At 51.0% G+C, this 27699-nt stretch overlaps 1 protein-coding gene across 4 annotated transcripts in view; it reads right to left on the reverse strand.

Moving 5' to 3' along the window:
* The window catches only part of LOC142497920 (hyaluronan synthase 1-like), a 78132-nt gene that overhangs the window by 2015 nt on the left and 48418 nt on the right, over positions 1–27699 (reverse strand). For all 4 annotated transcript variants that reach the window (XM_075606370.1, XM_075606369.1, XM_075606371.1 and 1 more), the window contains 3 exons: positions 13260–13948; positions 5681–5906; positions 4808–4940 (listed from right to left, as the gene is read on the reverse strand). In XM_075606370.1, coding sequence (XP_075462485.1) covers positions 4808–4940; positions 5681–5906; positions 13260–13946 — 1046 coding nt within the window. In that variant the 5' untranslated portion in view covers positions 13947–13948. The remainder of the gene's footprint in view (positions 1–4807; positions 4941–5680; positions 5907–13259; positions 13949–27699) is intronic.

Raw genomic sequence — 27699 nt, forward strand, 5'->3', positions numbered from 1 at the left:
AACTTATTCACCAGGTTTAATATACAGTACCTGGTAGTGCGCCAAGGACTTTTTCTCTTTGTTTGCCATTTGTCTCTAGCCTCATGGATAGGCTTATTGTACAGTCCTAGACAGTCCCCCTCCCACCCCCCACTCACTCTTGGTGACTGTGGGGTCTCTTTGCACTATTGGTTTATCCTTACACAATTAGGGTTAATCAATCTCACAATATTTGTTATCATTACATTGATCTGCATATATGTTTGTTGAGTTTCACGTTTATGTAAATAGGTTGAGCGCTTAGTATATGTTTTAGGTTCTCCTTTCTTTCAGTAAATGATTTAGGGGTTGGTTTAGGATGAGCTAGGGAGGAGCACTGTCCCATGAAACACGTTTCATCCCTTTTTCTGCCAGATCTGAGATGCCAGGAAACGCCCTGGCCAGGGATGTTCTGTAACTGCAAGACATTTCATTACCAAGTTTCTCCAAATGACACTCTGACTGCTCATTGGCATGTCATCACCCAGAATCCCTAGCTGCAGTGGAAGCACTGTTTGCTCAGTGATAACGGGGATAGGCGGGGTTGCAGATCTCTCTGAGACGTGCAACTTTAGCCACAAGTGGTAATTCAATTTCATACAAACCTAAGTAGAAAAATAGATTTCTGTGAATCATGAGCCACTTTTGTGATTCTCAAGAGCAGACAGACAAGTAACACCATACATTGGGAAACTGCTCTGTCCATAAACATCTTTGATTATCATCAAAGCCTTTGCTGTAGCAATAAGTTGGGAAGTATATATATACAGTTATGTGAAAAAGAAAGTACACCCTCTTTGAATTCTATGGTTTTACATATCAGGACATAATAACAATCATCTGTTCCTTAGCAGGTCTTAAAATTAGGTAAATACAACCTCAGATGAACAACAACACGTGACATATTAAACCGTGTCATGATTTATTTAACAAAAATAAAGCCAAAATGGAGAAGCTATGTGTGAAAAACTAAGTACACCCTTACTGCTTCCATAGGAATTAAGATGCTAAGTAGCAGATAGGTGCTGCTTGATTAATTGATCATCAGCAAGTGTGGCCACCTCTATAAAAGCCGAAGTTTTATCAGTTTGCTGGTCTGGAGCATTCAGGTGTGTGTTAACACAATGCCAAAGAGGAAAGACATCAGCAATGATCTTAGAGAAGCAATTGTTGCTGCCCATCAATCTGGGAAGGGTTATAAGGCCATCTCCAAACAATTTAAAGTCCATCATTCTACAGTGAGAAAGATTATTCAAAAGTGGAAAACATTCAAGACAGTTGCCAATCTTCCCAGGAGTGGACGTCCCAGCAAATTCACCCCAAGGTCAGACCGTGCAATGCTCAGAGAAATTGCAAAAAACCCAAGAGTTACATCTCAGACTCTACAGGCCTCAGTTAGCATGTTAAATGTTAAAGTTCATGACAGTACAATTAGAAAAAGACTGAACAAGTATGGTTTGTTTGGAAGGGTTGCCAGGAGAAAGCCTCTTCTCTCTAAAAAGAACATGGAAGCATGGCTTAGGTTTGCAAAGTTGCATCTTAACAAACCATAAGACTTATGGAACAATGTCCTTTGGACAGACAAGACCAAAGTGGAGATGTTCGGCCAACATTGCACAGCGCCACGTTTGGCGAAAATCAAAAACAGCATATCAGCACAAACACCTCATACCAACTGTCAAGCACGGTGGTGGAGGGGTGATGATTTGCCCTTGTTTTGCAGCCACAGGACCTGGGAACCTTGCAGTCATTGAGTCAACCATGAACTCCTCTGTATACCAAAGTATTCTAGAGTCAAATGTAAGGCCATCTGTCCGACAGCTGAAGCTTGGCCGAAATTCGGTCATGCAACAGGACAATGATCCCAAGCACATCAGCAAATCTACAACAGAATGGCTGAAAAAGAAAAGAATCAAGGTGTTGCAATGGCCCAGTTAAAGTCCAGACCTCAACCCGATTGAAATGCTGTGGACCTTAAGAGAGCTGTGCATAAACAAATGCCCACAAACCTCAATGAACTGAAGCAACATTGTAAAGAAGAGTGGGCCAAAATTCCCCCACAACGATGTGAGAGACTGATAAAGTCATACAGAAACAGATTACTTCAAGTTATTGCTGCTAAAGGTGGTTCTACAAGCTATTGAATCATAAGGTGTACTTAGTTTTTCACACATGGCTTCTCCATTTTGGCTTTATTTTTGATAAATAAATCATGACACGGTGTAATATGTCATGTGTTGTTGCTCATCTGAGGTTGTATTTACCTAATTTTAAGACCTGCTAAGGAACAGATGATTGTTATTATGTCCTGATATGTAAAACTATAGAATTCAAAGAGGGTGTACTTTCCTTTTCACACCAGTGTGTGTGTGTGTGTGTGTGTGTGTGTGTGTGTGTGTGTGTGTGTGTGTGTGTGTGTGTGTGTGTGTGTGTGTGTGTATATATGTATATATAATTTTTTTCTTTTTCTTGCACTTCATTTTAGATTTGTGTCACTATACTAACTAGGGTACTCCTGGTTTGAAAGCAGTTGTAACTGCACTGATGCTCATACAGTGCTCCTAAGCTGTAACCCCTAAGAGACACATACATGTCACACACCCCTCGCTGGTGGATATATTAGTGTTTTGCTTCCGCTTTTCTCTATGCAGTGGGAGAAATACAAGGACCTGGTATAACATGGCCAGTGTAGGAACCGGCTAAAAGGAGTCACTGTCACATGGTTGCAGGCGGGAAATGTTTTGGCCAACAGGTTGAACTAAATGACCCACACTTATGAGAAGAATTAACAAAGAAAAACCATATAGTAATGACCTGAATAATGTGGGTGTAGCACTGGGGCGTCTTTGTTTATTGAAACAGCTGTTTTCTGGTAACATTTAGTGTACAGTTATTGTGATAATGAGGTAAGCGCAGATCTTACTGCTAGCAAAGGAACACGAGGAATCCTGTTATCTCGTTAGTGTCACATACCTCCTCCCTAAATCTCCCTATTTAATCTGCTTTTAATGCATGTTACAAATCACTCTAGGCAGCCATAACTGTTCTTTGTAATACCCCTAGTGCTGGGGGGCTCAACTCCATTCCTCAAGACCCCCAACAGGTCAGGTTTTCAGGCTATCCCTGCTTCAGAACAGTTGGCTCAATCAGAGGCTCAGTCTTCGACTGAGACTGAGCCTCTGATTGAGCCACCTGTGCTGAAGTAGGGACTGATTAAGATACCTGTGCTAAAGCAGGGATATCCTGACCTGTTGAGGGGTTTTGAGATCTGGAGTTGAGCCCCCAGCATTAGTGGAGACGTGTAGCAAAGTCTCTGGGGTGAGAAAGCAGTGCCCACAGCTGTGCAAATGTCGTGTCAGTGACGGATCATACGACCCTTCCCAAAACAGGAAGACATCTTTATTCTAATGTACACAGCTGCGGCTAAACTTACTCTCAGGCGGCCTGCACCGCGGGTAATTTAAAACCCCGTGCAGACGCGGCCGTTTTTTTTTCCGGCGCCGCAGGCGCTTCTATTGTTCAGCGCCATTAGGCGCTGATTGGAGAACCGGCCGCGCGCGGCAGTGAGATGCGGTTGGCGCGTGGCCAATTCCGGCCGGGAAAAAAAAAAAGCTGGAAAAAAAAAGCGGGTAAGCGTTAGATTAAGTGTCAGTGTGTCACTGTGTATTTCAGGGACCTAGTCACAGGGTAAGGGAAGTACCAGGTGACTTCGGTCCACCTGGGAACGGGCCAGAAGAAGGGGTCTGTACCCCGAAACGTTACGTTGCCCCCCTTGCCCTGCCCTTTTTATTTCCTGTGTTTTTTTCTTCCTCTCCTTTCCTCTCTTTCCTTCCCCATCCCTGTCTTTGTCCCTGTTCCCGTATATATACGTTGTCCCTCTGTTGCGGTTTGATGACGTTATATGCATCATTAATGTTTAATTAAATTTGACTTTTTGGCTGATCCTTTATTATTTCTTTTTTCTTGGTGTGCTGGGAACATTTATGTTCTATTTGATTATTTGAGAGGAACGAGGGTCCTCTCTGTTCCCGTCTGCACCCGTTATTGCTGCACAGACTTTCTTAGTGTGTGCTGTCTGTACTTACTTTGTTATATCCAATAAAAGGTATCATACCCCTCCTCCCTCACTCCCTACTTTATTACTACTTTGATCAATCTGGAACCTTTAGTCCCATATGGGAGACCCCTGTGCCTTTCCTTGTGCCCTTGGAGCTGGACGAGTCACATACACCTTGTTTGTTACTCTGTTACTCTGTGGTAAGAGTGAGACTTACTCTCTGTTACTTTGAGCAGAAGAGTTATCTGTAAAATTAAGGGGCACAAAACCATAATAATGGATGTTATGTATCAATGCAAAATCAATGCAATTATCGTCATTTTCACCTTGCATCTACATGCGTACCTATGTCACGCGCTTTGCACGCCCTTATCTGTTAGATTGTGATTTAGCGCTACAAAAACACAGATTAAAATGAGATATGCCAAGTAGAACTAGCTGTGAGCCCAGCTGCGATAGTGCCGAGTCAAAGAGTACTTCAGTATTAGGTGAAACCTTTGATGAGATGTATGACATTGAGCCCCTCTGTGCATCACTTTTCTCCCTTCAACTCTCCACGTTTGGAGTGTTTAAGGAGACCTACTTGTATGACTTCTAGGAATATGCACCAGATGTAGGAATCTGTGCTCCGAAGCACAGTGCAATGCATCAGCACACTTCCCCTGCTCCAATAATACGTTGATACATATTACCCAATGTGTATAAGAGCTGCTTCCCAGGGATCTAACTCACTTGGTGCCATAGCCCATTCTGAGTATCTGATTGGTCAAGTGCCGGTCATCACCAAAGGTGCAGCGAATCCCGAAGAAGGTCTGGTGGTACCAACATTCCAGGAAGTTCTGCAGAAGGTCATTCCTGTAAAGTCCTAGGAGGAAAGATCAGACACACAGCCTTGTAACGGACTGATAATGCTCCATCCCAGCAGCAGGGAAACCTGGCAGCCCTCAAGCTATATCCATCATAAACAAATGTAACTGGCTGCCCTGGTCCTTCAAGGAATATGGGATACATGAAGATGTCAGGTACCTGACATCACCTGAGCCCACCCAAGCGGTCCTTATACTTCTACAGATTTACATCACTGTTACTATTCCCTGTGTCAACCTGTCCTAGAGGTGCTAAGGGGTTCGTCTCTGCAAACTGCTGAGCTATAAGGTCAAGCATCCTGGGGGTTATCTATCCATGTCTCCTGGCTGCAAACCTGGGGCACAAATACTGCACCAAATGTATTTAGGACAAACAATGGGATGTTCTAGTTTGATAGATCTGGGCACTAGTTTTGCCCTGGTTGTGCAATCAGCAGGCTTTGATAAATTACCCCCTCTGTCTTCAGGCCATTGTTCGGTGATTGTTCAACTCTTAGATCCTATGGTCTGATTTCCTGTGCCTGTTGCATTTAGTCATCTAGCCCTAAAGGTGGAAGGGTATTTAAGTGACACTCAGTATGCCTGTATGTTTCACCTGAGCTGTCCAGTTTCACCTGTTTCTTAATCCACCTGGTTATAAAGATACAAGTCATTGTGTACCTAGACCCAGTTCCAGTTGGGAGAAGATGTTCATATCTCCAGTTGTCCCTTGATTCAACCAGCCCTAGAGGTGACATACCAAGAGGTCCACTGATGCAGTTCACACAGTTGAAGTAGGACTGGCAGGCTCTCTCCATGTTAAATGCCATCCAGTACCTCAGGCTGCTCATGAAGCTGATTACGGATTCTGAGTGATTGAGGATCCGCACATCTCCTCCCACCGCTCCGTACTGATCGCTGGACTCTAGGACCTTCACCAGCTCCACGGTGGCCAGGCGGTGCAGCTTAGTGTCTGAGTCACATACCTGCCATACAGAGGAGAAGAGAGGACAGACCTCACGCTGCTTCATGGGTGAGAGACACAGTACATAGCAGTGCAAGCATTTTGAGGGCCCTACACAAAATAGTTACGGAGCCCTTCAGCACACCCATTATTTCCACAAACCAATAGTTCTTCACACAAAACTATGGCCTAAATCCACCAATAGTTAATATTGGTATTGATTTGAAAAATGTACACACACAAACACATACAAAATCACACACACACAAACACACACAATACATTAGGATTAGTTTAAGGTTACAGTAAGAACATTTCCATTGAATGTTTAAATTCTAATGTCTGCTCTCATTCTGCCTTACTTGTCAAAATTAGATTGTAAGCTCTTTGGGTAAAAGATATATATCCCTTTATAATTATATGTACAACACTGCATATATTTTCGTCTTTTTCCGGAAAAAAATAAATATATTATTACGGTAAAAAGACACAAATGAGTGAGTTCTGCATTTTCTGAGCGAAACCACTTAACCACTAAAATGTTAATAAAACACTGAACTGCATCTAGTATTTTAGAATGAGTTCCGGGGCCGAGCCTGGTGGGTTAATCAGCAACTGCTGCGTTTGCTTGTGCCCTGGTAATCCCAATGGATAGATTTGAGAACCAATTTGTATATACATTTATGGAACTGAAGTGGAGATATTGTAAGTTCCCGATATCAAAACATTCATCATAAATGTAGTATCTATCATTCAGTGTTCCTAAAGCACTAGGGTGTTCTGAAGAAGCAGACATGGGAACTCAACTATATTTACCGTGTTCACTGGGAAACCAGGTGGTACGCAGAAGCAGAAGGGAGCTGGGGAAAGTGTGGTATTAATATATTCTGGTTGCGGCACTTATAGACAGAGCCACATATGGGTGCTGGAAAGAAGTATCAATTTGATCCAAATAATTGTGGCTAATCAAGTTTCAAAAATGTAGAAGTCTACATTCACAAAACCAATTTTAAGTAGAGAAAATGCCCATTTACCAGGAACATAAACACACGTAGCAATGCGTGGGACCTGTAAATGAGCTCTTTATATGGTGCTGGAGCAACTTCCATTGTAATGTAATAACTCTGTTAATTAAGAAAGAAATCACCATGACCAGACGTAATGTAAAACTTTGTCCTGGTTTATAAGATTCTACTACGTATGGAACCCACGACCAACCACCAGTGCCCGCCCACCACCAGCACCCACCCACTACAAGTGCCACTATCTGAGTCATCCCATCCATCTCTTTGCTGCCATAGGGGAACACCAAGCGTTGAAACAAATAGTAAATGTGGACTTGGTCATTCTGTGCCTGTGCTGACACCCTATGGATATCTGCAGCAACTACAACCCAAGGACGAATAATTCCCCACAGATGGGGGTAGATCCACAGAGCTGCGTTACATCCGGCCTACTAACGTGACGCTACCGAAATAAGGTAACATCTCATTAAGTGAACAGGTATCCACAAAGCTAAATATATGTGTAGCCGAGTCCCCCTACCCTGTCTCCGGTGCGGGGGAGCTGTTTAGTGGTTTCACGGTGTGAGGATTGGACCCCGGCTCTGCCCCCGTGACGAGACGGGTGACGAGCGTCGCGCTACAAGGCTGGGGGACACTGAACGCAATCTATTTCAGACCCCTATGGCCCTTTCTATTACTGTGTGCAGATCTAAGCTGAAGACTGGTTTGTGACTAATGTGTGTGTGTGTGTGTGTGTGTGTGTGTGTGTGTGCGACACCCTGCTAGAAATGTCCTTTGCCCTGTATGTAAGTCCTGGTAGTTGCAGGCAGTGCCGTGATTAAGCCCTCACAAGGCTCTGACGTGCGTTAGATATAATTATGTTTCTATAATGTTGCACTTCCTAGGCACGTCGGGCGTTGTGCTTCTTTAGAAGTTGCTAGATGGTCATATGCCTAGTGGTGTGACCAAGTGGCAACAGTTAATCTGGCCAGATACTGGGGCAGAGTGTCGACCAGGTCCTGAGTATAAAGGTGGGGACCCACCCTTTTTGTACCCAGACCTCCAGGGATCCTGAGTCCATTCAGACCCCAGTCTCCAATTACCATCAGAACCACCGAGCAACATGCTGCTCACAATCTGGTGCTCTAAAGTCATCCTCATTAGTCTCTTGTTAATGGGAAAAACAGTCCAAACGTATACGTAGCGGTGTGACATTAATCCTCTAATATTAAAGTAAGTTATTTACTCACGGCTTTATGAACGGTGACGCATATAGTCCCGCAGCTCCGCGACTCGCACATCCACGTGTGGCCGGTTACTAATCTTCTTGGGGTGCAAAAGTAACAGGCATAACAGATAGCACAATGCTGTTGAACGGCAACACACTCACCAACTACCGGATTCGTCTCCTGCCCGGTGCATGTAGTCCCGCAGGCTCCGTGACTCCGCGCATCCACGTATAGCCGGTTTAATGATATTCTTGGGGTATAATAGCCAACTGGCATAACAAAAGGCACAATATTGTTGAACTGAAACACACTCACAAACCGCTGGACCGTCTCCTATCCGGCGCCCTCCCAGGCGAGTTCCGTGCAGAGGGTGGACATTCCAAACAGGAAAAAATGCCGGTGCACGGCTTCTCACAAAAGAAATATTGGGATATATTGATCAAAAGGATTTATTCATATAAAAACATGGAAAAGTACTGACACAGACACTCTTACGCGTTTCACACGCAGGGTGCTTTATCAGAGGATTTTATTTGATAAAGCACCCTGCGTGTGAAACGCGTAAGAGTGTCTGTGTCAGTACTTTTCTATGTTTTTATATGAATAAATCCTAAAAGCAGCAGAACACCTTTGTTGTTCTCCAGCAGGGACAGTATCCTAATGTTGGGCACTTATGGGACTCTTAATTGACTATGAGAAAGGCAGACTAGAGGGAGTGGTCTCTGAATTAGACACCAGCCTAAAAGACATCTCTAGGTTTAACAAACTGGATGGCTTTGAAGAGAGTGAATGTAAACTCAAATTGAATATGAATAAATTCAAAACAGAGATCAAGGAGCGGAAACACCACATGTGAGAGAAGCGAAGGATTATGGATCTGGGATTATATATAGACACCAATACAGAGTTATCAAATATAATACTATGAACTATTCATCAACAGAAACCTCAGAAAATGAGATGACAGGCGCGGCCACTACACATACCGCGTTCATTCGTCAACCAACTAGTTCTGCCGGGTTTTTAGACCAATCACTGTTAGGTCTAAGACCAGACAAGGCAAGACAAGAACTAAGGTCAAAAAGGGGCAAAGGTACACAGATCGGCCTAAATGATCATGAGACTATTGACTCTTTGCAAATGTTTAATTTGTCACAAGAACCATTTAGTCAGTAACAACTTACATTACTAAGGAAAGACCTATCCTTTTTCACCCACATCTGATTTGAATCTTTTTGAGTGTGTAAAAGATGTGAATCTTTTTGGACGACGACTTTTGTTGCACAAATACCATCTGAAAAAAAGTTATGAGAACCCAGGTGAACTGGATGCAGCAGATAGAGGCAATCTGGCAGACCTAGTAGCCTTGCTGGAACAAAATAAAGATACAGGGAATTACAATCAAGGTCCTTTCACTGACTTGAAGAAAAAGAGTCACTTTACACCCCTTATGTCTATATGTCTGGCTGTTGATCTATTTGTCACCTGTGTAACCACAGACCTGGTAGCCCAACTGGCTACACTACAGTCTAGTGACAATCTGACACATTTAGAGAGGATAGGGCTCAAGGAATCAATGTCCAATACACTATATACTATCAAACCTTCAGACAAAGGCGGTAATATAGTGATTCAAGATACCAGGAAATATGTTACTGAGAATAAAAGACATGTTAGCTTGATAGTAGCCCTACAGTTCAATACAAAAAAGAACTTATGGTCATAGGTTTGGACAGGAAACAAAAATGAGTATGACTTTATGTCTCCGAAGGCACCTACTGTAGCTACTTTCTACACTCTCCCAAAAATCCATAAACACAGCCTAAATCCACCTGGCAGACCGATCGTGTCTGGGAACAACAGTCTTACAGAGCATACGAGCATCTGTTTGGATAAGGTTCTTCGTATCTTTGTGACGACTTTACCGTCATTCGTGTGAGAAAGTCCCACGGGACGAAACGCGTTGGTTCGTTTGCTTTTTTCACCCTCCTGTGAGCTCGTTCAATAAACACCCTTCAGTTTTATTCTGGAGTTGCCCGTGACATTTTTTTCATTCAGGATTTCTTCTGATTGCTGTGCTCCTTTGCTCCATCCACCATCATTTCCTTTAAATGTAAGCCAGGATTTCCAATGCAAACAACAGCTAATATAGCAACACGTTAAAAAAAAATCCCAATGATTTCAAAACGATTTCTTTGATAAAGCTGATGATGTCTTTGGTAGTAATATTGCCCCAGGTTTGTAGCCATGCGGCTATAATAAAAATGTCCCCCTCTCCCCCACTCACACAATGTGTATGCTGAAGAGCCTTAAATAGCCATGGTTCTGTGTCTGTAACTTTCTTAAAGGTGAAAATGCTCCCTCCCCCCCACCCCAAAAAAAAAGTTTCTGTCCCCCTAGGTGGGAAGCAGGGGGTCTCCGGAACAGAAATGATTGGTATGAGACTGCCGCGTCCCAAAATAAAGCAACCGCAGCTCACCAGGATAGGAAAGTATAAAAAATGTTTATTAGACTACATAAAAACGAAAAAAAGACAAACAAATACAAAAAACCCCACCTCCTACGCGTTTCAGGCTACAGCAACCCTTTCTCAAGGAGTATAGTTTGGTCTGTGAGGAAAGCTCCTTAATATAGCCCCTCCTGTGAACTGAACAGCAGCTGTGGATTGCAATATAATCAGACAGAATCACATTGGTTGTTATGACGATTGAAATGGCTTGCATGTTAAAAGACACACTTTGGTTCCTGAAATTACTTTTAAACCAATAAGATATATATATAATATATAGAGTATAGTGTATCTATATTATGTCTCTTCATGGTAGAAAGAGCATCAGGTAACAAGTTTTAGCCAAAGTAAAAAACTGCTTAGTAATACATTGCACAATACAAAATATACCTAAAAATAAAAAACAGTTAATTATTTTGTCTGATACAACAAATATGAACATAGGAACTGCTATACGAGAAATAAAAAAGAACTTGATAATCATAATATAGTAAATATGTTAAGGAAAAAAGAAACACAAGGATATTGGACACAAATCATATGTATCAACTGTACCATGAATATATTATTTCTCAGTATGAGAATATCTTATTGGTTTAAAAGTAATTTCAGGAACCAAAGTGTGTCTTTTAACATGCAAGCCATTTCAATCGTCATAACAACCAATGTGATTCTGTCTGATTATATTACAATCCACAGCTGCTGTTCAGTTCACAGGAGGGGCTATATTAAGGAGCTTACCTCACAGACCAAACTATACTCCTTGAGAAAGGGCTGCTGTAGCCTGAAACGCGTAGGAGGTGTTTTTTTTGTATTTGTTTGTCTTTTTTTCGTTTTTATGTAGTCTAATAAACATTTTTTATACTTTCCTATCCTGGTGAGCTGCGGTTGCTTTATTTTGGGACGCGGCAGTCTCATCCAAATCATTTTTGCCTGCATGCTGTTTTTCGGATTGGAGAGACGCACTGTGGCCTGGAGGACGTGCCATATGGGATTTGTTGCTGCACGGAGCGAGGGGAGCGTTCCCGGACGGACCGGAAGCAGGTGTACACGCCACCGGCACTCAGGAGCTCCAGCAACTTGAGTAAGAAGCAGACGGAGGCAGGTTGGAGAGATTTGTGGGGTCTGCACCAGGACCGGAACAGACGGACCTGTGGAGGTAACGGAGGCTACACTGAGGGATCCCAAAGAGAGGTAATATTACTTTCCTCCAACGGTGTATATATCCCATGTAGCGATTTCCAAAGGAACTCCCACTCCACATACTCCTTTCTCTGGTCCCATCTCCAATCAACTTATTCTACATCCCACGTTCTTCATTCAACCTCGTAACACAGACCACAGTTGTCCCATACACTATTGCCTATTATTCATTATTTTTAAGCTCTCCGTTTTAGAGCTTTGGGTAGCCCCTTTTTTTGAGGTCTCCGGAACAGAACCCAATTAATTTCAGCTCCGAAGACCCCCTGCTTCCCGAGATACTGACCTCTGTAGGGGGCGCCGGTAGCAGCTCCGCAAGATTAAAGTTCCCGGTCTCACAGACCAATAGGAAGCCGCCAGGGATGATGTCACGGCTTCCTATTGGCCCGCTGAATGCGGAAGCCTTAAATCCGCCATTTCGATAGCCCCACATAGCCCAGCCGGAGCTGCTACCGGCACATCTCCGGAAGCAGGGGGTCCCCGGAGCTGAAATGAACGCGGTTCGGTTCCCGAGACCCCCTGCTGCAATCCCACCACTATACAGAACATTAAAACAGGGAAGCAGGGTCGCTGATTTAACCATTTAAGCAAAGCTACATCCGTCGCACGGTAGGGACACAATCAGTATTAATGTTATAAAAACAGAAAGCGAGTCTTTATAAAAGAAAAAAAATGCTAAATGTCACAAAATGTAACCCCTTCACTGCCAGAGTCATCTCTGTACTGCTGGATAAGAAAGATATGGTATTCTAGACTAGCAGATAGAAATAAGTGATAACGGCCCATATATACTAAGTGGTGTTATGCAAAAAGACACATTTTAAGTGAATGTGAGGTAAAGTGTCCTCCAGCCCTGGAATATGTCTAGTGGAAAACCGCTGTTAGTAAATATGGACCATAACCCACACTCCCTAAACAGGTCTTCCCTCAACTTTGATGTGTGATCCAGTTGCTGAGGCACTCATCAGTTTATCAACAAAATAATTCATTAAAGCTACTATAAACTGGTGTAAAAACTGCAGTTAAATATTGTCATTTAGATCTGTGGCAAAGTCTCATCAGAATTACAGTAATTTTAAATGTAATTTTAAATTCTTGCTTTTCTGATCATTTTAATGCAATACAAAAACAAGAACTCAATAGGTGTACTTCTTCCACAGGTTCAAAACATCTGCTTCATTTACCCCAATGTCCCACGTTAAACAGAGATTAAACTGCACACAAGGATTCTGGGAAACGACATGCAAATGAGCACACTGGTGTCTGGGTGTATACAGTATATGCATGCAAATTATTTTATTGACACTATACATTAAAATTATGGTATGTTTTGTTTTCGAACAGGGAACCATACTGGTTAGTCTGCATCCCCCTTAGGCCTTATAACCATCACATATCAACCACTGGCAAAAGGTGATCTCGGAGTTGCTTACCTGGATATAATCCACAGAGTCCCCCAGGGCTTTGAATGCTGTGTACATGACTTCTCTCTTCCCCCCCCACTTCTGCATGATGCACACACACCGCTTGGTACTCACTAGCTCCTCCACTCTTTGCTTCCCATGGTCTATAACAGTATGATCGTAGCTGCCCTTGAGGTGGTCTCCCTGACCAGCATCTCCTCCACCTCCTCCTGTTTCCAAAGCATGGTAATTCCCTTCCCAGATGTATGTCCCCACCTCCTCTCTCGTAAAGACCTCCTTGAACATCTCCATCATGTATAAGTCTTCTTTAGTGTTCCCGTCCACCACCATAACGATCTTCAGCAGGACCTGTGGATACCTGGATTCTATGGCTGACACCAGACACTGCCGTAGGTACCAAGGGTCCTCTTGAAAGGCGGAGATTACCAAACCTACTTTCTTGGTGTAGCTGCATTGAAGCTTCTGCCTCTCCAGGCGTTTGTGCTCACAGTAGGCAAAGAGGCTTTGGCTCAAGAGGTGGAAGATCAGCATGGAGCCATAGATACTTAAGGAGGTCAGGCAGAAGGAGTCACGGGTCAGCTTTAAACCTACGGTGTTGGCGGCGAGTACCCCAGCGCACAGGGCAGTGGCAAAAAGCCCTGTAAGAATACATCTGACACCGGAGGTGGGGGTGTCTTTGAGTGTGTGGTCCCTCATGCCTGTGAAGTGAAGGAAAAAGAGGGGCATTTGGTTGGAACATACTGTACACGTACTGCAAGCACACTGCCCTGCATACTGTAACATGGGATTGTGTCCCACAGGCTGCGGGAGGAGCAGCAACTACATATTAGTCAGACTGGTGAACAGTGCCCCCTTTTGGACAGAAGCAGTTACTGCTATCTGCTGGAGACCTCTCCTGCTGCAGCATCACACCCCTGGAGCTGCCAGCACTAAATTTGGTCACTTAGACCGTCCCGGGGTCTAATCCCCCCTATCCAGCATGCCCGGCTCCCCCTCCCCCCATACCCAGCACACCCGGCTCACCACACCGCTCCCCAGCACACCTGGCTCCTGTGACAGGACAGAACCCCTGTCTAAAATAAAAAGGCTGTATTGGTCTGAGAAATCCAGCAGGGAGCTGGTTAATTGCAGCTACAGATGCAGTGGCCGTTATTCGAACACCACATGGTGTATACCTCGGTATACCCAGGTCATGGCGCAGGATTTCTTCCAACCGTACCGCCTTTAGATGCGAGAGCAGGCGAGTGCAGAAAATGGCATGTTAGTGTTGTGGCTTTTAAACACCTGAAATTGACAGGGTGTACACATCACAATTCATTCATTGTGCAGTACTGTACACATCACAATTCATTCATTGTACAGTACTGTACACATCACAATTCATTCATTGTACAGTACTGTACACATTACAATTCATTCATAGCATTGCAGATAATTGCACACAATCCATGAAATTCAAACAAAGCAACCGCGATAAACACGTGTGCCTGGGGCGATTGGCAGCGTTCATGCTGCGTGGAGTACAGCAGCGCACACGAAAACAGCGCCGTGATTTGTTTCAATAACGGCTGCTGCATCTGTAGAGACAAGTAACCAGTCTCCACCTGGCTCATCAGACAGGTAGAAAATCTTCCTGCTGGGACTGCAGAGGATCTCTGGAGCACAGAGGGACTGTGTTGGCAGAAGAGATTCCTAGGAACAAGTGGTCCTGGGCAGAGGACTGTGCTTCCCGCAAGATCCCCAGGAACCAGACCTATTCCTGGGCACAGAGAGTGCCTCCTAATGGACACCAACCTAGACCCAGAGACTGACATAAAGGGCCCCCTGCTTCCATGTGGACTTTGGGATCATAGGTTGGCAAGAGGCTTATCCTCCCAGCCCTGCAGATAGGGACAGGTAGAGTGAGTTATCCCTTACACGGGATAGGATGTTTGTTTATTGTGTGTACTTCCTTAAACTAAGCTACGGGCTGAATAAAATCCATGGTTTTTCTTCCCCAAATATGTCTCCCTGATTGTACTCTGCAAAGGCCTCTTATATATGGTGTCAGAAGTGGGTGGCCCTTGAATGTGTAAGACCGTCTGGGAGAATTTGTTATGCCTTTTTCTGCTTACAGTTCCTGCAACAAAACCAAGAACCGAAGAACCACATGCAGTGGTGACCACAATTAGGCGGCGTTTATAGTGGCGTGCGAGCGAGCGACGGTCCTCATGGCGTCACGCGTGCCTGTTCCTCGAGCGATTTGTACTCATAGGGTTTGCGCGACGGAGACGCAGAGGCGTGGCTGTGACGGCACCAGGCTGGTTCGCTGTAATTGGCTGAACCGGTCACGTGACGCGGCCGTCGCCGTGCGAAAAGACAAAATGATTTGTCTTTTGAAAAATCTGCTGCATGGTTGTTCTTAATCGCACAAGCAGCCGCACACTGTGGCCTCATAGAGAAGAGGGGCGGGCACATTACCTGCCACACACTAATACCCAGCACAGGGGCGGGAACATTACCTGCCACACACTGATATCCAGCACAGGGGCGGGCACATTACCTGCCACACACTGATACCCAGCACAGGGGCGGGTAAATTATCTGCCACACACTGATACCCAGCACAGGGGCGGGCACATTACCTGCCACACACTGATACCCAGCACAGGGGCGGGTACATTATCTGCCACACACTGATACCCAGCACAGGGGCGGGCACATTATCTGCCACACACTGATACCCAGCACAGGGGCGGGCACATTACCTGCCACACACTGATACCCAGCACAGGGGCGGGCACATTACCTGCCACACACTGATACCCAGCACAGGGGCGGGCACATTACCTGCCACACACTGATACCCAGCACAGGGGCGGGCACATTACCTGCCACACACTGATACCCAGCACAGGGGCGGGCACATTACCTGCCACACACTGATACCCAGCACAGGGGCGGGCACATTACCTGCCAGACACTGATACCCAGCACAGGGGCGGGCACATTACCTGCCACACACTGATACCCAGCACAGGGGCGGGCACATTACCTGCCACACACTGATACCCAGCACAGGGGCGGGCACATTACCTGCCACACAGGGGCGGGCACATTACCTGCCAGCACAGGGGCAGGCACATTACCTGCCACACACTGATACCCAGCACAGGGGCGGGCACATCACCTGCCGCACACTGATACCCAGCACAGGGGCGGGCACATTACCTGCCGCACACTGATACCCAGCACAGGGGCGGGAACATTACACTGATACCCAGCACAGGGGTGGGCACATTACCTGCCACACACTGATACCCAGCACAGGGGCGGGCACATTACCTGTCTCACACTGATACCCAGCACAGGGGCGGGCACATTACCTGCCACACACTGATACCCAGCACAGGAGCGGGCACATTACCTGCCACACACTGATACCCAGCACAGGGGCGGGCACATTACCTGCCACACACTGATACCCAGCACAGGGGCGGGAACATTACCTGCCACACACTGATACCCAGCACAGGGGCGGGCACATTACCTGCCACACACTGATACCCAGCACAGGGGCGGGCACATTACCTGCCACACACTGATACCCAGCACAGGGTCGGGCACATTACCTGCCAAACACTGATACACAGCACAGGGGCGGGCACATTACCTGTCACACACTGATACCAAGCACAGGGGCGGGCACATTACCTGCCACACACTGATACCAAGCACAGGGGCGGGCACATTACCTGTCACACACTGATACCCAGCACAGGGGCGGGCACATTACCTGTCACACACTGATACCCAGCACAGGGGCGGGCACATTACCTGCCACACACTGATACCCAGCACAGGGGCGGGCACATTACCTGCCGCACACTGACACCCAGCACAGGGGCGGGCACATTACCTGCCAAACACTGATACCCAGCACAGGGACGGGCACATTACCTGCCACACACTGATACCCCGCACAGGGGCGGGCACATTACCTGCCACACACTGATACCCAGCACAGGGGCGGGCACATTACCTGCCACACACTGATACCCAGCACAGCGGCGGGCACATTACCTGCCACACATTGATACCCAGCACAGGGGCGGGCACATTACCTGCCACACACTGATACCCAGCACAGGGGCGGGCACATTACCTGTCACACACTGATACCCAGCACAGGGGCGGGCACATTACCTGCCACACACTGATACCCAGCACAGGGGCGGGCACATTACCTGCCACACACTGATACCCAGCACAGGGGCGGGCACATTACCTGCCACACACTGATACCCAGCACAGGGGTGGGCACATTACCTGCCGCACACTGATACCCAGCACAGGGGCGGGCACATTACCTGCCGCACACTGATACCCAGCACAGGGGCGGGCACATTACCTGCCACACACTGACACCCAGCACAGGGGCGGGCACATTACCTGCCGCACACTGATACCCAGCACAGGGGCGGGCACATTACCTGCCACACACTTATACCCAGCACAGGGGCGGGCACATTACCTGCCACACACTGATACCCAGCACAGAGGCAGGCACATTACCTGCCACATACAGATACCCAGCACAGGGGCGGGCGCATTACCTGCCACACACTGATACCCAGCACAGGGGCGGGCACATTACCTGCCACACACTGATACCCAGCACAGGGGCGGGCACATTACCTGCCACACACTGATACCCAGCACAGGGGCGGGCACATTACCTGCCACACACTGATACCCAGCACAGGGGCGGGCACATTACCTGCCACACACTGATACCCAGCACAGGGGCGGGCACATTACCTGCCACACACTGATACCCAGCACAGGGGCGGGCACATTACCTGCCACACACTGATACCCCGCACAGGGGCGGCACATTACCTGCCACATACAGATACCCAGCACAGCGACGGGCACATTACCTGCCACACACTGATACCCAGCACAGGGGCGGGCACATTACCTGCCACACACTGATACCCAGCACAGGGGCGGGCACATTACCTGTCACACACTGATACCCAGCACAGGGCGGGCACATTACCTGCCACACACTGATACCCAGCACAGGGGCGGGCACATTACCTGCCACACACTGATACCCAGCACAGGGGCGGGCACATTACCTGCCACACACTGATACCCAGCACAGGGGCGGGCACATTACCTGCCACACAGGGGCGGGCACATTACCTGCCAGCACAGGGGCAGGCACATTACCTGCCACACACTGATACACAGCACAGGGGCGGGCACATTACCTGCCACACACTGATACCCAGCACAGGGGCGGGCACATTACCTGCCACACACTGATACCCAGCACAGGAGCGGGCACATTACCTGCCACACACTGATACCCAGAACAGGGACGGGCACATTACCTGCCGCACACTGATACCCAGCACAGGGGCGGGCACATTACCTGCCACACACTGATACCCAGCACAGGAGCGGGCACATTACCTGCCACACACTGATACCCAGCACAGGGGCGGGCACATTACCTGCCACACACTGATACCCAGCACAGGAGCGGGCACATTACCTGCCACACACTGATACCCAGCACAGGGGCGGGCACATTACCTGCCACACACTGATACCCAGCACAGGGGCGGGCACATTACCTGCCACACACTGATACCCAGCACAGGGGCGGGCACATTACCTGCCACACACTGATACCCAGCACAGGGGCGGGCACATTACCTGCCACACACTGATACCCAGCACAGGGGCGGGCACATTACCTGTCTCACACTGATACCCAGCACAGGGGCGGGCACATTACCTGCCACACACTGATACCCAGCACAGGAGCGGGCACATTACCTGCCACACACTGATACCCAGCACAGGGGCGGGCACATTACCTGCCACACACTGATACCCAGCACAGGGGCGGGCACATTACCTGCCACACACTGATACCCAGCACAGGGGCGGGCACATTACCTGCCACACACTGATACCCAGCACAGGGGCGGGCACATTACCTGCCACACACTGATACCCAGCACAGGGTCGGGCACATTACCTGCCACACACTGATACCCAGCACAGGGGCGGGCACATTACCTGCCACACACTGATACCCAGCACAAGGGAGGGCACATTACCTGCCGCACACTGATACCCAGCACAGGAGCGGGCACATTACCTGCCACACACTGATACCCAGCACAGGGGCGGGCACATTACCTGCCACACACTGATACCCAGCACAGGGGCGGGCACATTACCTGTCACACACTGATACCCAGCACAGGGGCGGGCACATTACCTGCCACACACTGATACCCAGCACAGGGGCGGGCACATTACCTGCCACACACTGATACCCAGCACAGGGTCGGGCACATTACCTGCCAAACACTGATACACAGCACAGGGGCGGGCACATTACCTGTCACACACTGATACCAAGCACAGGGGCGGGCACATTACCTGCCACACACTGATACCAAGCACAGGGGCGGGCACATTACCTGCCACATACTGATACCCCGCACAGGGGCGGGCACATTACCTGCCACACACTGATACCCAGCACAGGGGCGGGCACATTACCTGCCACACACTGATACCCAGCACAGCGGCGGGCACATTACCTGCCACACATTGATACCCAGCACAGGGGCGGGCACATTACCTGCCACACACTGATACCCAGCACAGGGGCGGGCACATTACCTGCCACACACTGATACCCAGCACAGGGGCGGCACATTACCTGTCACACACTGATACCCAACACAGGGGCGGGCACATTACCTGTCACACACTGATACCCAGCACAGGGGCGGGCACATTACCTGCCACACACTGATACCCAGCACAGGGGCGGGCACATTACCTGCCGCACACTGACACCCAGCACAGGGGCGGGCACATTACCTGCCAAACACTGATACCCAGCACAGGGACGGGCACATTACCTGCCACACACTGATACCCCGCACAGGGGCGGGCACATTACCTGCCACACACTGATACCCAGCACAGGGGCGGGCACATTACCTGCCACACACTGATACCCAGCACAGCGGCGGGCACATTACCTGCCACACATTGATACCCAGCACAGGGGCGGGCACATTACCTGCCACACACTGATACCCAGCACAGGGGCGGGCACATTACCTGCCACACACTGATACCCAGCACAGGGGCGGGCACATTACCTGCCACACACTGATACCCAGCACAGGGGCGGGCACATTACCTGCCACACACTGATACCCAGCACAGGGGTGGGCACATTACCTGCCGCACACTGATACCCAGCACAGGGGCGGGCACATTACCTGCCGCACACTGATACCCAGCACAGGGGCGGGCACATTACCTGCCACACACTGACACCCAGCACAGGGGCGGGCACATTACCTGCCGCACACTGATACCCAGCACAGGGGCGGGCACATTACCTGCCACACACTTATACCCAGCACAGGGGCGGGCACATTACCTGCCACACACTGATACCCAGCACAGAGGCAGGCACATTACCTGCCACATACAGATACCCAGCACAGGGGCGGGCGCATTACCTGCCACACACTGATACCCAGCACAGGGGCGGGCACATTACCTGCCACACACTGATACCCAGCACAGGGGCGGGCACATTACCTGCCACACACTGATACCCAGCACAGGGGCGGGCACATTACCTGCCACACACTGATACCCAGCACAGGGGCGGGCACATTACCTGCCACACACTGATACCCAGCACAGGGGCGGGCACATTACCTGCCACACACTGATACCCAGCACAGGGGCGGGCACATTACCTGCCACACACTGATACCCAGCACAGGGGCAGGCACATTACTTGCCACACACTGATACCCAGCACAGGGGCGGGCACATTACCTGCCACACACTGATACCCAGCACAGGGGCGGGCACATTACCTGCCACACACTGATACCCAGCACAGGGGCGGGCACATTACCTGCCACACACTGATACCCAGCACAGGGGCGGGCACATTACCTGCCACACTGATACCCAGCACAGGGGCGGGCACATTACCTGCCACACACTGATATCCAGCACAGGGGCGGGCACATTACCTGCCACACACTGATACCCAGCACAGGGGCGGGCACATTACCTGCCAAACACTGATACCCAGCACAGGGGCGGGCACATTACCTGCCACACACTGATACCCAGCACAGGGGCGGGCACATTACCTGCCAGACACTGATACCCAGCACAGGGGCGGGCACATTACCTGCCACACACTGATACCCAGCACAGGGGCGGGCACATTACCTGCCACACACTGATACCCAGCACAGGGGCGGGCACATTACCTGCCACACAGGGGCGGGCACATTACCTGCCACACACTGATACCCAGCACAGGGGCAGGCACATTACCTGCCGCACACTGATACCCAGCACAGGGGCGGGCACATTACCTGCCGCACACTGATACCCAGCACAGGGGCGGGAACATTACACTGATACCCAGCACAGGGGTGGGCACATTACCTGCCACACACTGATACCCAGCACAGGGGCGGGCACATTACCTGTCTCACACTGATACCCAGCACAGGGGCGGGCACATTACCTGCCACACACTGATACCCAGCACAGGAGCGGGCACATTACCTGCCACACACTGATACCCAGCACAGGGGCGGGCACATTACCTGCCACACACTGATACCCAGCACAGGGGCGGGCACATTACCTGCCACACACTGATACCCAGCACAGGGGCAGGCACATTACTTGCCACACACTGATACTCAGCACAGGGACGGGCACATTACCTGCCACACACTTATACCCAGCACAGGGGCGGGCACATTACACTGATACCCAGCACAGGGGCGGGCATATTACGTGCCACACACTGATACCCAGCACAGGGGCGGGCACATTACCTGCCACACACTGATACCCAGCACAGGGGCGGGCACATTACCTGCCACACACTGATACCCAGCACAGGGGCGGGCACATTACCTGCCACACACTGATACCCAGCACAGGGGCAGGCACATTACTTGCCACACACTGATACCCAGCACAGGGGCGGGCACATTACCTGCCACACACTGATACCCAGCACAGGGGCGGGCACATTACCTGCCACACACTGATACCCAGCACAGGGGCGGGCACATTACCTGCCACACACTGATACCCAGCACAGGGGCGGGCACATTACCTGCCACACTGATACCCAGCACAGGGGCGGGCACATTACCTGCCACACACTGATACCCCGCACAGGGGCGGCACATTACCTGCCACATACAGATACCCAGCACAGCGACGGGCACATTACCTGCCACACACTGATACCCCGCACAGGGGCGGGCACATTACCTGCCACACACTGATACCCCGCACAGGGGCGGGCACATTACCTGCCACACACTGATACCCCGCACAGGGGCGGGCACATTACCTGCCACACACTGATACCCAGCACAGGGGCGGGCACATTACCTGCCACACAGGGGCGGGCACATTACCTGCCACACACTGATACCCAGCACAGGGGCAGGCACATTACCTGCCGCACACTGATACCCAGCACAGGGGCGGGCACATTACCTGCCGCACACTGATACCCAGCACAGGGGCGGGAACATTACACTGATACCCAGCACAGGGGTGGGCACATTACCTGCCACACACTGATACCCAGCACAGGGGCGGGCACATTACCTGTCTCACACTGATACCCAGCACAGGGGCGGGCACATTACCTGCCACACACTGATACCCAGCACAGGAGCGGGCACATTACCTGCCACACACTGATACCCAGCACAGGGGCGGGCACATTACCTGCCACACACTGATACCCAGCACAGGGGCGGGCACATTACCTGCCACACACTGATACCCAGCACAGGGGCAGGCACATTACTTGCCACACACTGATACTCAGCACAGGGACGGGCACATTACCTGCCACACACTTATACCCAGCACAGGGGCGGGCACATTACACTGATACCCAGCACAGGGGCGGGCATATTACGTGCCACACACTGATACCCAGCACAGGGGCGGGCACATTACCTGCCACACACTGATACCCAGCACAGGGGCGGGCACATTACCTGCCACACACTGATACCCAGCACAGGGGCGGGCACATTACCTGCCACACACTGATACCCAGCACAGGGGCAGGCACATTACTTGCCACACACTGATACCCAGCACAGGGGCGGGCACATTACCTGCCACACACTGATACCCAGCACAGGGGCGGGCACATTACCTGCCACACACTGATACCCAGCACAGGGGCGGGCACATTACCTGCCACACACTGATACCCAGCACAGGGGCGGGCACATTACCTGCCACACTGATACCCAGCACAGGGGCGGGCACATTACCTGCCACACACTGATATCCAGCACAAGGGAGGGCACATTACCTGCCACACACTGATACCCAGCACAGGGGCGGGCACATTACCTGCCACACACTGATACCCAGCACAGGGGCGGGCACATTACCTGCCACACACTGATACCCAGCACAGGGGCGGGCACATTACCTGCCACACACTGATACCCAGCACAGGGGCGGGCACATTACCTGCCACACACTGATACCCAGCACAGGGACGGGCACATTACCTGCCACACACTGATACCCAGCACAGGGGCGGGCACATTACCTGCCACACACAGATACCCAGCACGGGGCGGGCACATTACCTGCCACACACTGATACCCAGCACAGGGGCGGGCGCATTACCTGCCACACACTGATACCCAGCACAGGGGCGGCCACATTACCTGCCACACACTGATACCCAGCACAGGGGCGGGCACATTACCTGCCACATACAGATACCCAGCACAGGGGCGGGCACATTACCTGCCACACACTGATACCCAGCACAGGGGCGGGCACATTACCTGCCACACACTGATACCCCGCACAGGGGCGGCACATTACCTGCCACATACAGATACCCAGCACAGCGACGGGCACATTACCTGCCACACACTGATACCCAGCACAGGGGCGGGCACATTACCTGCCACACACTGATACCCCGCACAGGGGCGGCACATTACCTGCCACATACAGATACCCAGCACAGGGGCGGGCACATTACCTGCCACACACTGATACCCAGCACAGGGGCGGGCACATTACCTGCCACACACTGATACCCCGCACAGGGGCGGCACATTACCTGCCACATACAGATACCCAGCACAGCGACGGGCACATTACCTGCCACACACTGATACCCAGCACAGGGGCGGGCACATTACCTGCCACACACTGATACCCAGCACAGGGGCGGGCACATTACCTGCCACACACTGATACCCAGCACAGGGGCGGGCACATTACCTGCCACACACTGATACCCAGCACAGGGACGAGCACATTACCTGCCAAATACTGATACCCAGCACAGGGGCGGGCACATTACCTGCCACACACTGATACACAGCACAGGGGCGGGCACATTACCTGCCACACACTGATACCCAGCACAGGGGCGGCACATTACCTGCCGCATACTGATACCCAGCACAGGGGCGGGCACATTACCTGCCACACACTGATACCCAGCACAGGGGCGGGCACATTACCTGCCGCACACTGATACCCAGCACAGGGGCGGGCACATTACCTGCCACACAGTGATACCCAGAAAAGGGGCGGGCACATTACCTGCCACACACTGATACCCAGCACAGGGGCGGGCACATTACCTGCTACACACTGATACCCAGCACAGGGGCGGGCACATTACCTGCCACACACTGATACCCAGCACAGGGACGGGCACATTACCTGCCACACACTGATACCCAGCACAGGGGCGGGCACATTACCTGCCACATACAGATACCCAGCACAGGGGCGGGCACATTACCTGCCACACACTGATACCCAGCACAGGGGCGGGCACATTACCTGCCACACACTGATACCCCGCACAGGGGCGGCACATTACCTGCCACATACAGATACCCAGCACAGCGACGGGCACATTACCTGCCACACACTGATACCCCGCACAGGGGCGGCACATTACCTGCCACATACAGATACCCAGCACAGGGGCGGGCACATTACCTACCACACACTGATACCCAGCACAGGGGCGGGCACATTACCTGCCACACACTGATACCCAGCACAGCGACGGGCACATTACCTGCCACACACTGATACCCAGCACAGGGGCGGGCACATTACCTGCCACACACTGATACCCAGCACAGGGGCGGGCACATTACCTGCCACACACTGATACCCAGCACAGGGGCGGGCACATTACCTGCCAAACACTGATATACAGCACAAGGGAGGGCACATTACCTGCCAAACACTGATATACAGCACAAGGGAGGGCACATTACCTGCCACACACTGATACCCAGCACAGGGGCGGGCACATTACCTGCCACACACTGATACCCAGCACAGGGGCGGGCACATTACCTGCCACACACTGATACCCAGCACAGGGGCGGGCACATTACCTGCCACACACTGATACCCAGCACAGGGGCGGGCACATTACCTGCCACACACTGATACCCAGCACAGGGACGGGCACATTACCTGCCACACACTGATACCCAGCACAGGGGCGGGCACATTACCTGCCACACACTGATACCCAGCACTGGGCGGGCACATTACCTGCCACACACTGATACCCAGCACAGGGGCGGGCGCATTACCTGCCACACACTGATACCCAGCACAGGGGCGGGCACATTACCTGCCACACACTGATACCCAGCACAGGGGCGGGCACATTACCTGCCACATACAGATACCCAGCACAGGGGCGGGCACATTACCTGCCACACACTGATACCCAGCACAGGGGCGGGCACATTACCTGCCACACACTGATACCCCGCACAGGGGCGGCACATTACCTGCCACATACAGATACCCAGCACAGCGACGGGCACATTACCTGCCACACACTGATACCCCGCACAGGGGCGGGCACATTACCTGCCACACACTGATACCCCGCACAGGGGCGGCACATTACCTGCCACATACAGATACCCAGCACAGGGGCGGGCACATTACCTGCCACACACTGATACCCAGCACAGGGGCGGGCACATTACCTGCCACACACTGATACCCCGCACAGGGGCGGCACATTACCTGCCACATACAGATACCCAGCACAGCGACGGGCACATTACCTGCCACACACTGATACCCAGCACAGGGGCGGGCACATTACCTGCCACACACTGATACCCAGCACAGGGGCGGGCACATTACCTGCCACACACTGATACCCAGCACAGGGGCGGGCACATTACCTGCCACACACTGATACCCAGCACAGGGGCGGGCACATTACCTGCCACACACTGATACCCAGCACAGGGGCGGGCACATTACCTGCCACACACTGATACCCAGCACAGGGACGAGCACATTACCTGCCAAATACTGATACCCAGCACAGGGGCGGGCACATTACCTGCCACACACTGATACACAGCACAGGGGCGGGCACATTACCTGCCACACACTGATACCCAGCACAGGGGCGGCACATTACCTGCCGCATACTGATACCCAGCACAGGGGCGGGCACATTACCTGCCACACACTGATACCCAGCACAGGGGCGGGCACATTACCTGCCGCACACTGATACCCAGCACAGGGGCGGGCACATTACCTGCCACACAGTGATACCCAGAAAAGGGGCGGGCACATTACCTGCCACACACTGATACCCAGCACAGGGGCGGGCACATTACCTGCTACACACTGATACCCAGCACAGGGGCGGGCACATTACCTGCCACACACTGATACCCAGCACAGGGACGGGCACATTACTTGCTACACACTGATACCCAGCACAGGGGCGGGCACATTACCTGCCGCACACTGATACCCAGCACAGGCGCGGGCACATTACCTGTCGCACACTGATACCCAGCACAGGGGCGGGCACATTACCTGCCACACACTGATACCCAGCACAGGGGCGGGCACATTACCTGCCGCACACTGACACCCCGCACAGGGGCGGGCACATTACCTGCCACACACTGATACCCAGCACAAGGGCGGGCACATTACCTGCCACACACTGATACCCAGCACAGGGGCGGGCACATTACCTGCCACACACTGATACCCAGCACAGGGGCCAGGGGCGGGCACATTACCTGCCACAAACTGATACCCAGCACAGGGGCCAGGGGCGGGCACATTACCTGCCACACACTGATACCCAGCACAGGGGCGGGCACATTACGTGCCGCACACTGATACCCCGCACAGGGGCGGGCACATTACCTGCCACATACAGATACCCAGCACAGGGGCGGGCACATTACCTGCCACACACTGATACCCAGCACAGGGGCGGGCACATTACCTGCCACACACACTGATACCCCGCACAGGGGCGGC

This window comes from Ascaphus truei, chromosome 6, assembly GCF_040206685.1.
Source record: "Ascaphus truei isolate aAscTru1 chromosome 6, aAscTru1.hap1, whole genome shotgun sequence".
NCBI classification, from domain to species: domain Eukaryota; kingdom Metazoa; phylum Chordata; class Amphibia; order Anura; family Ascaphidae; genus Ascaphus; species Ascaphus truei.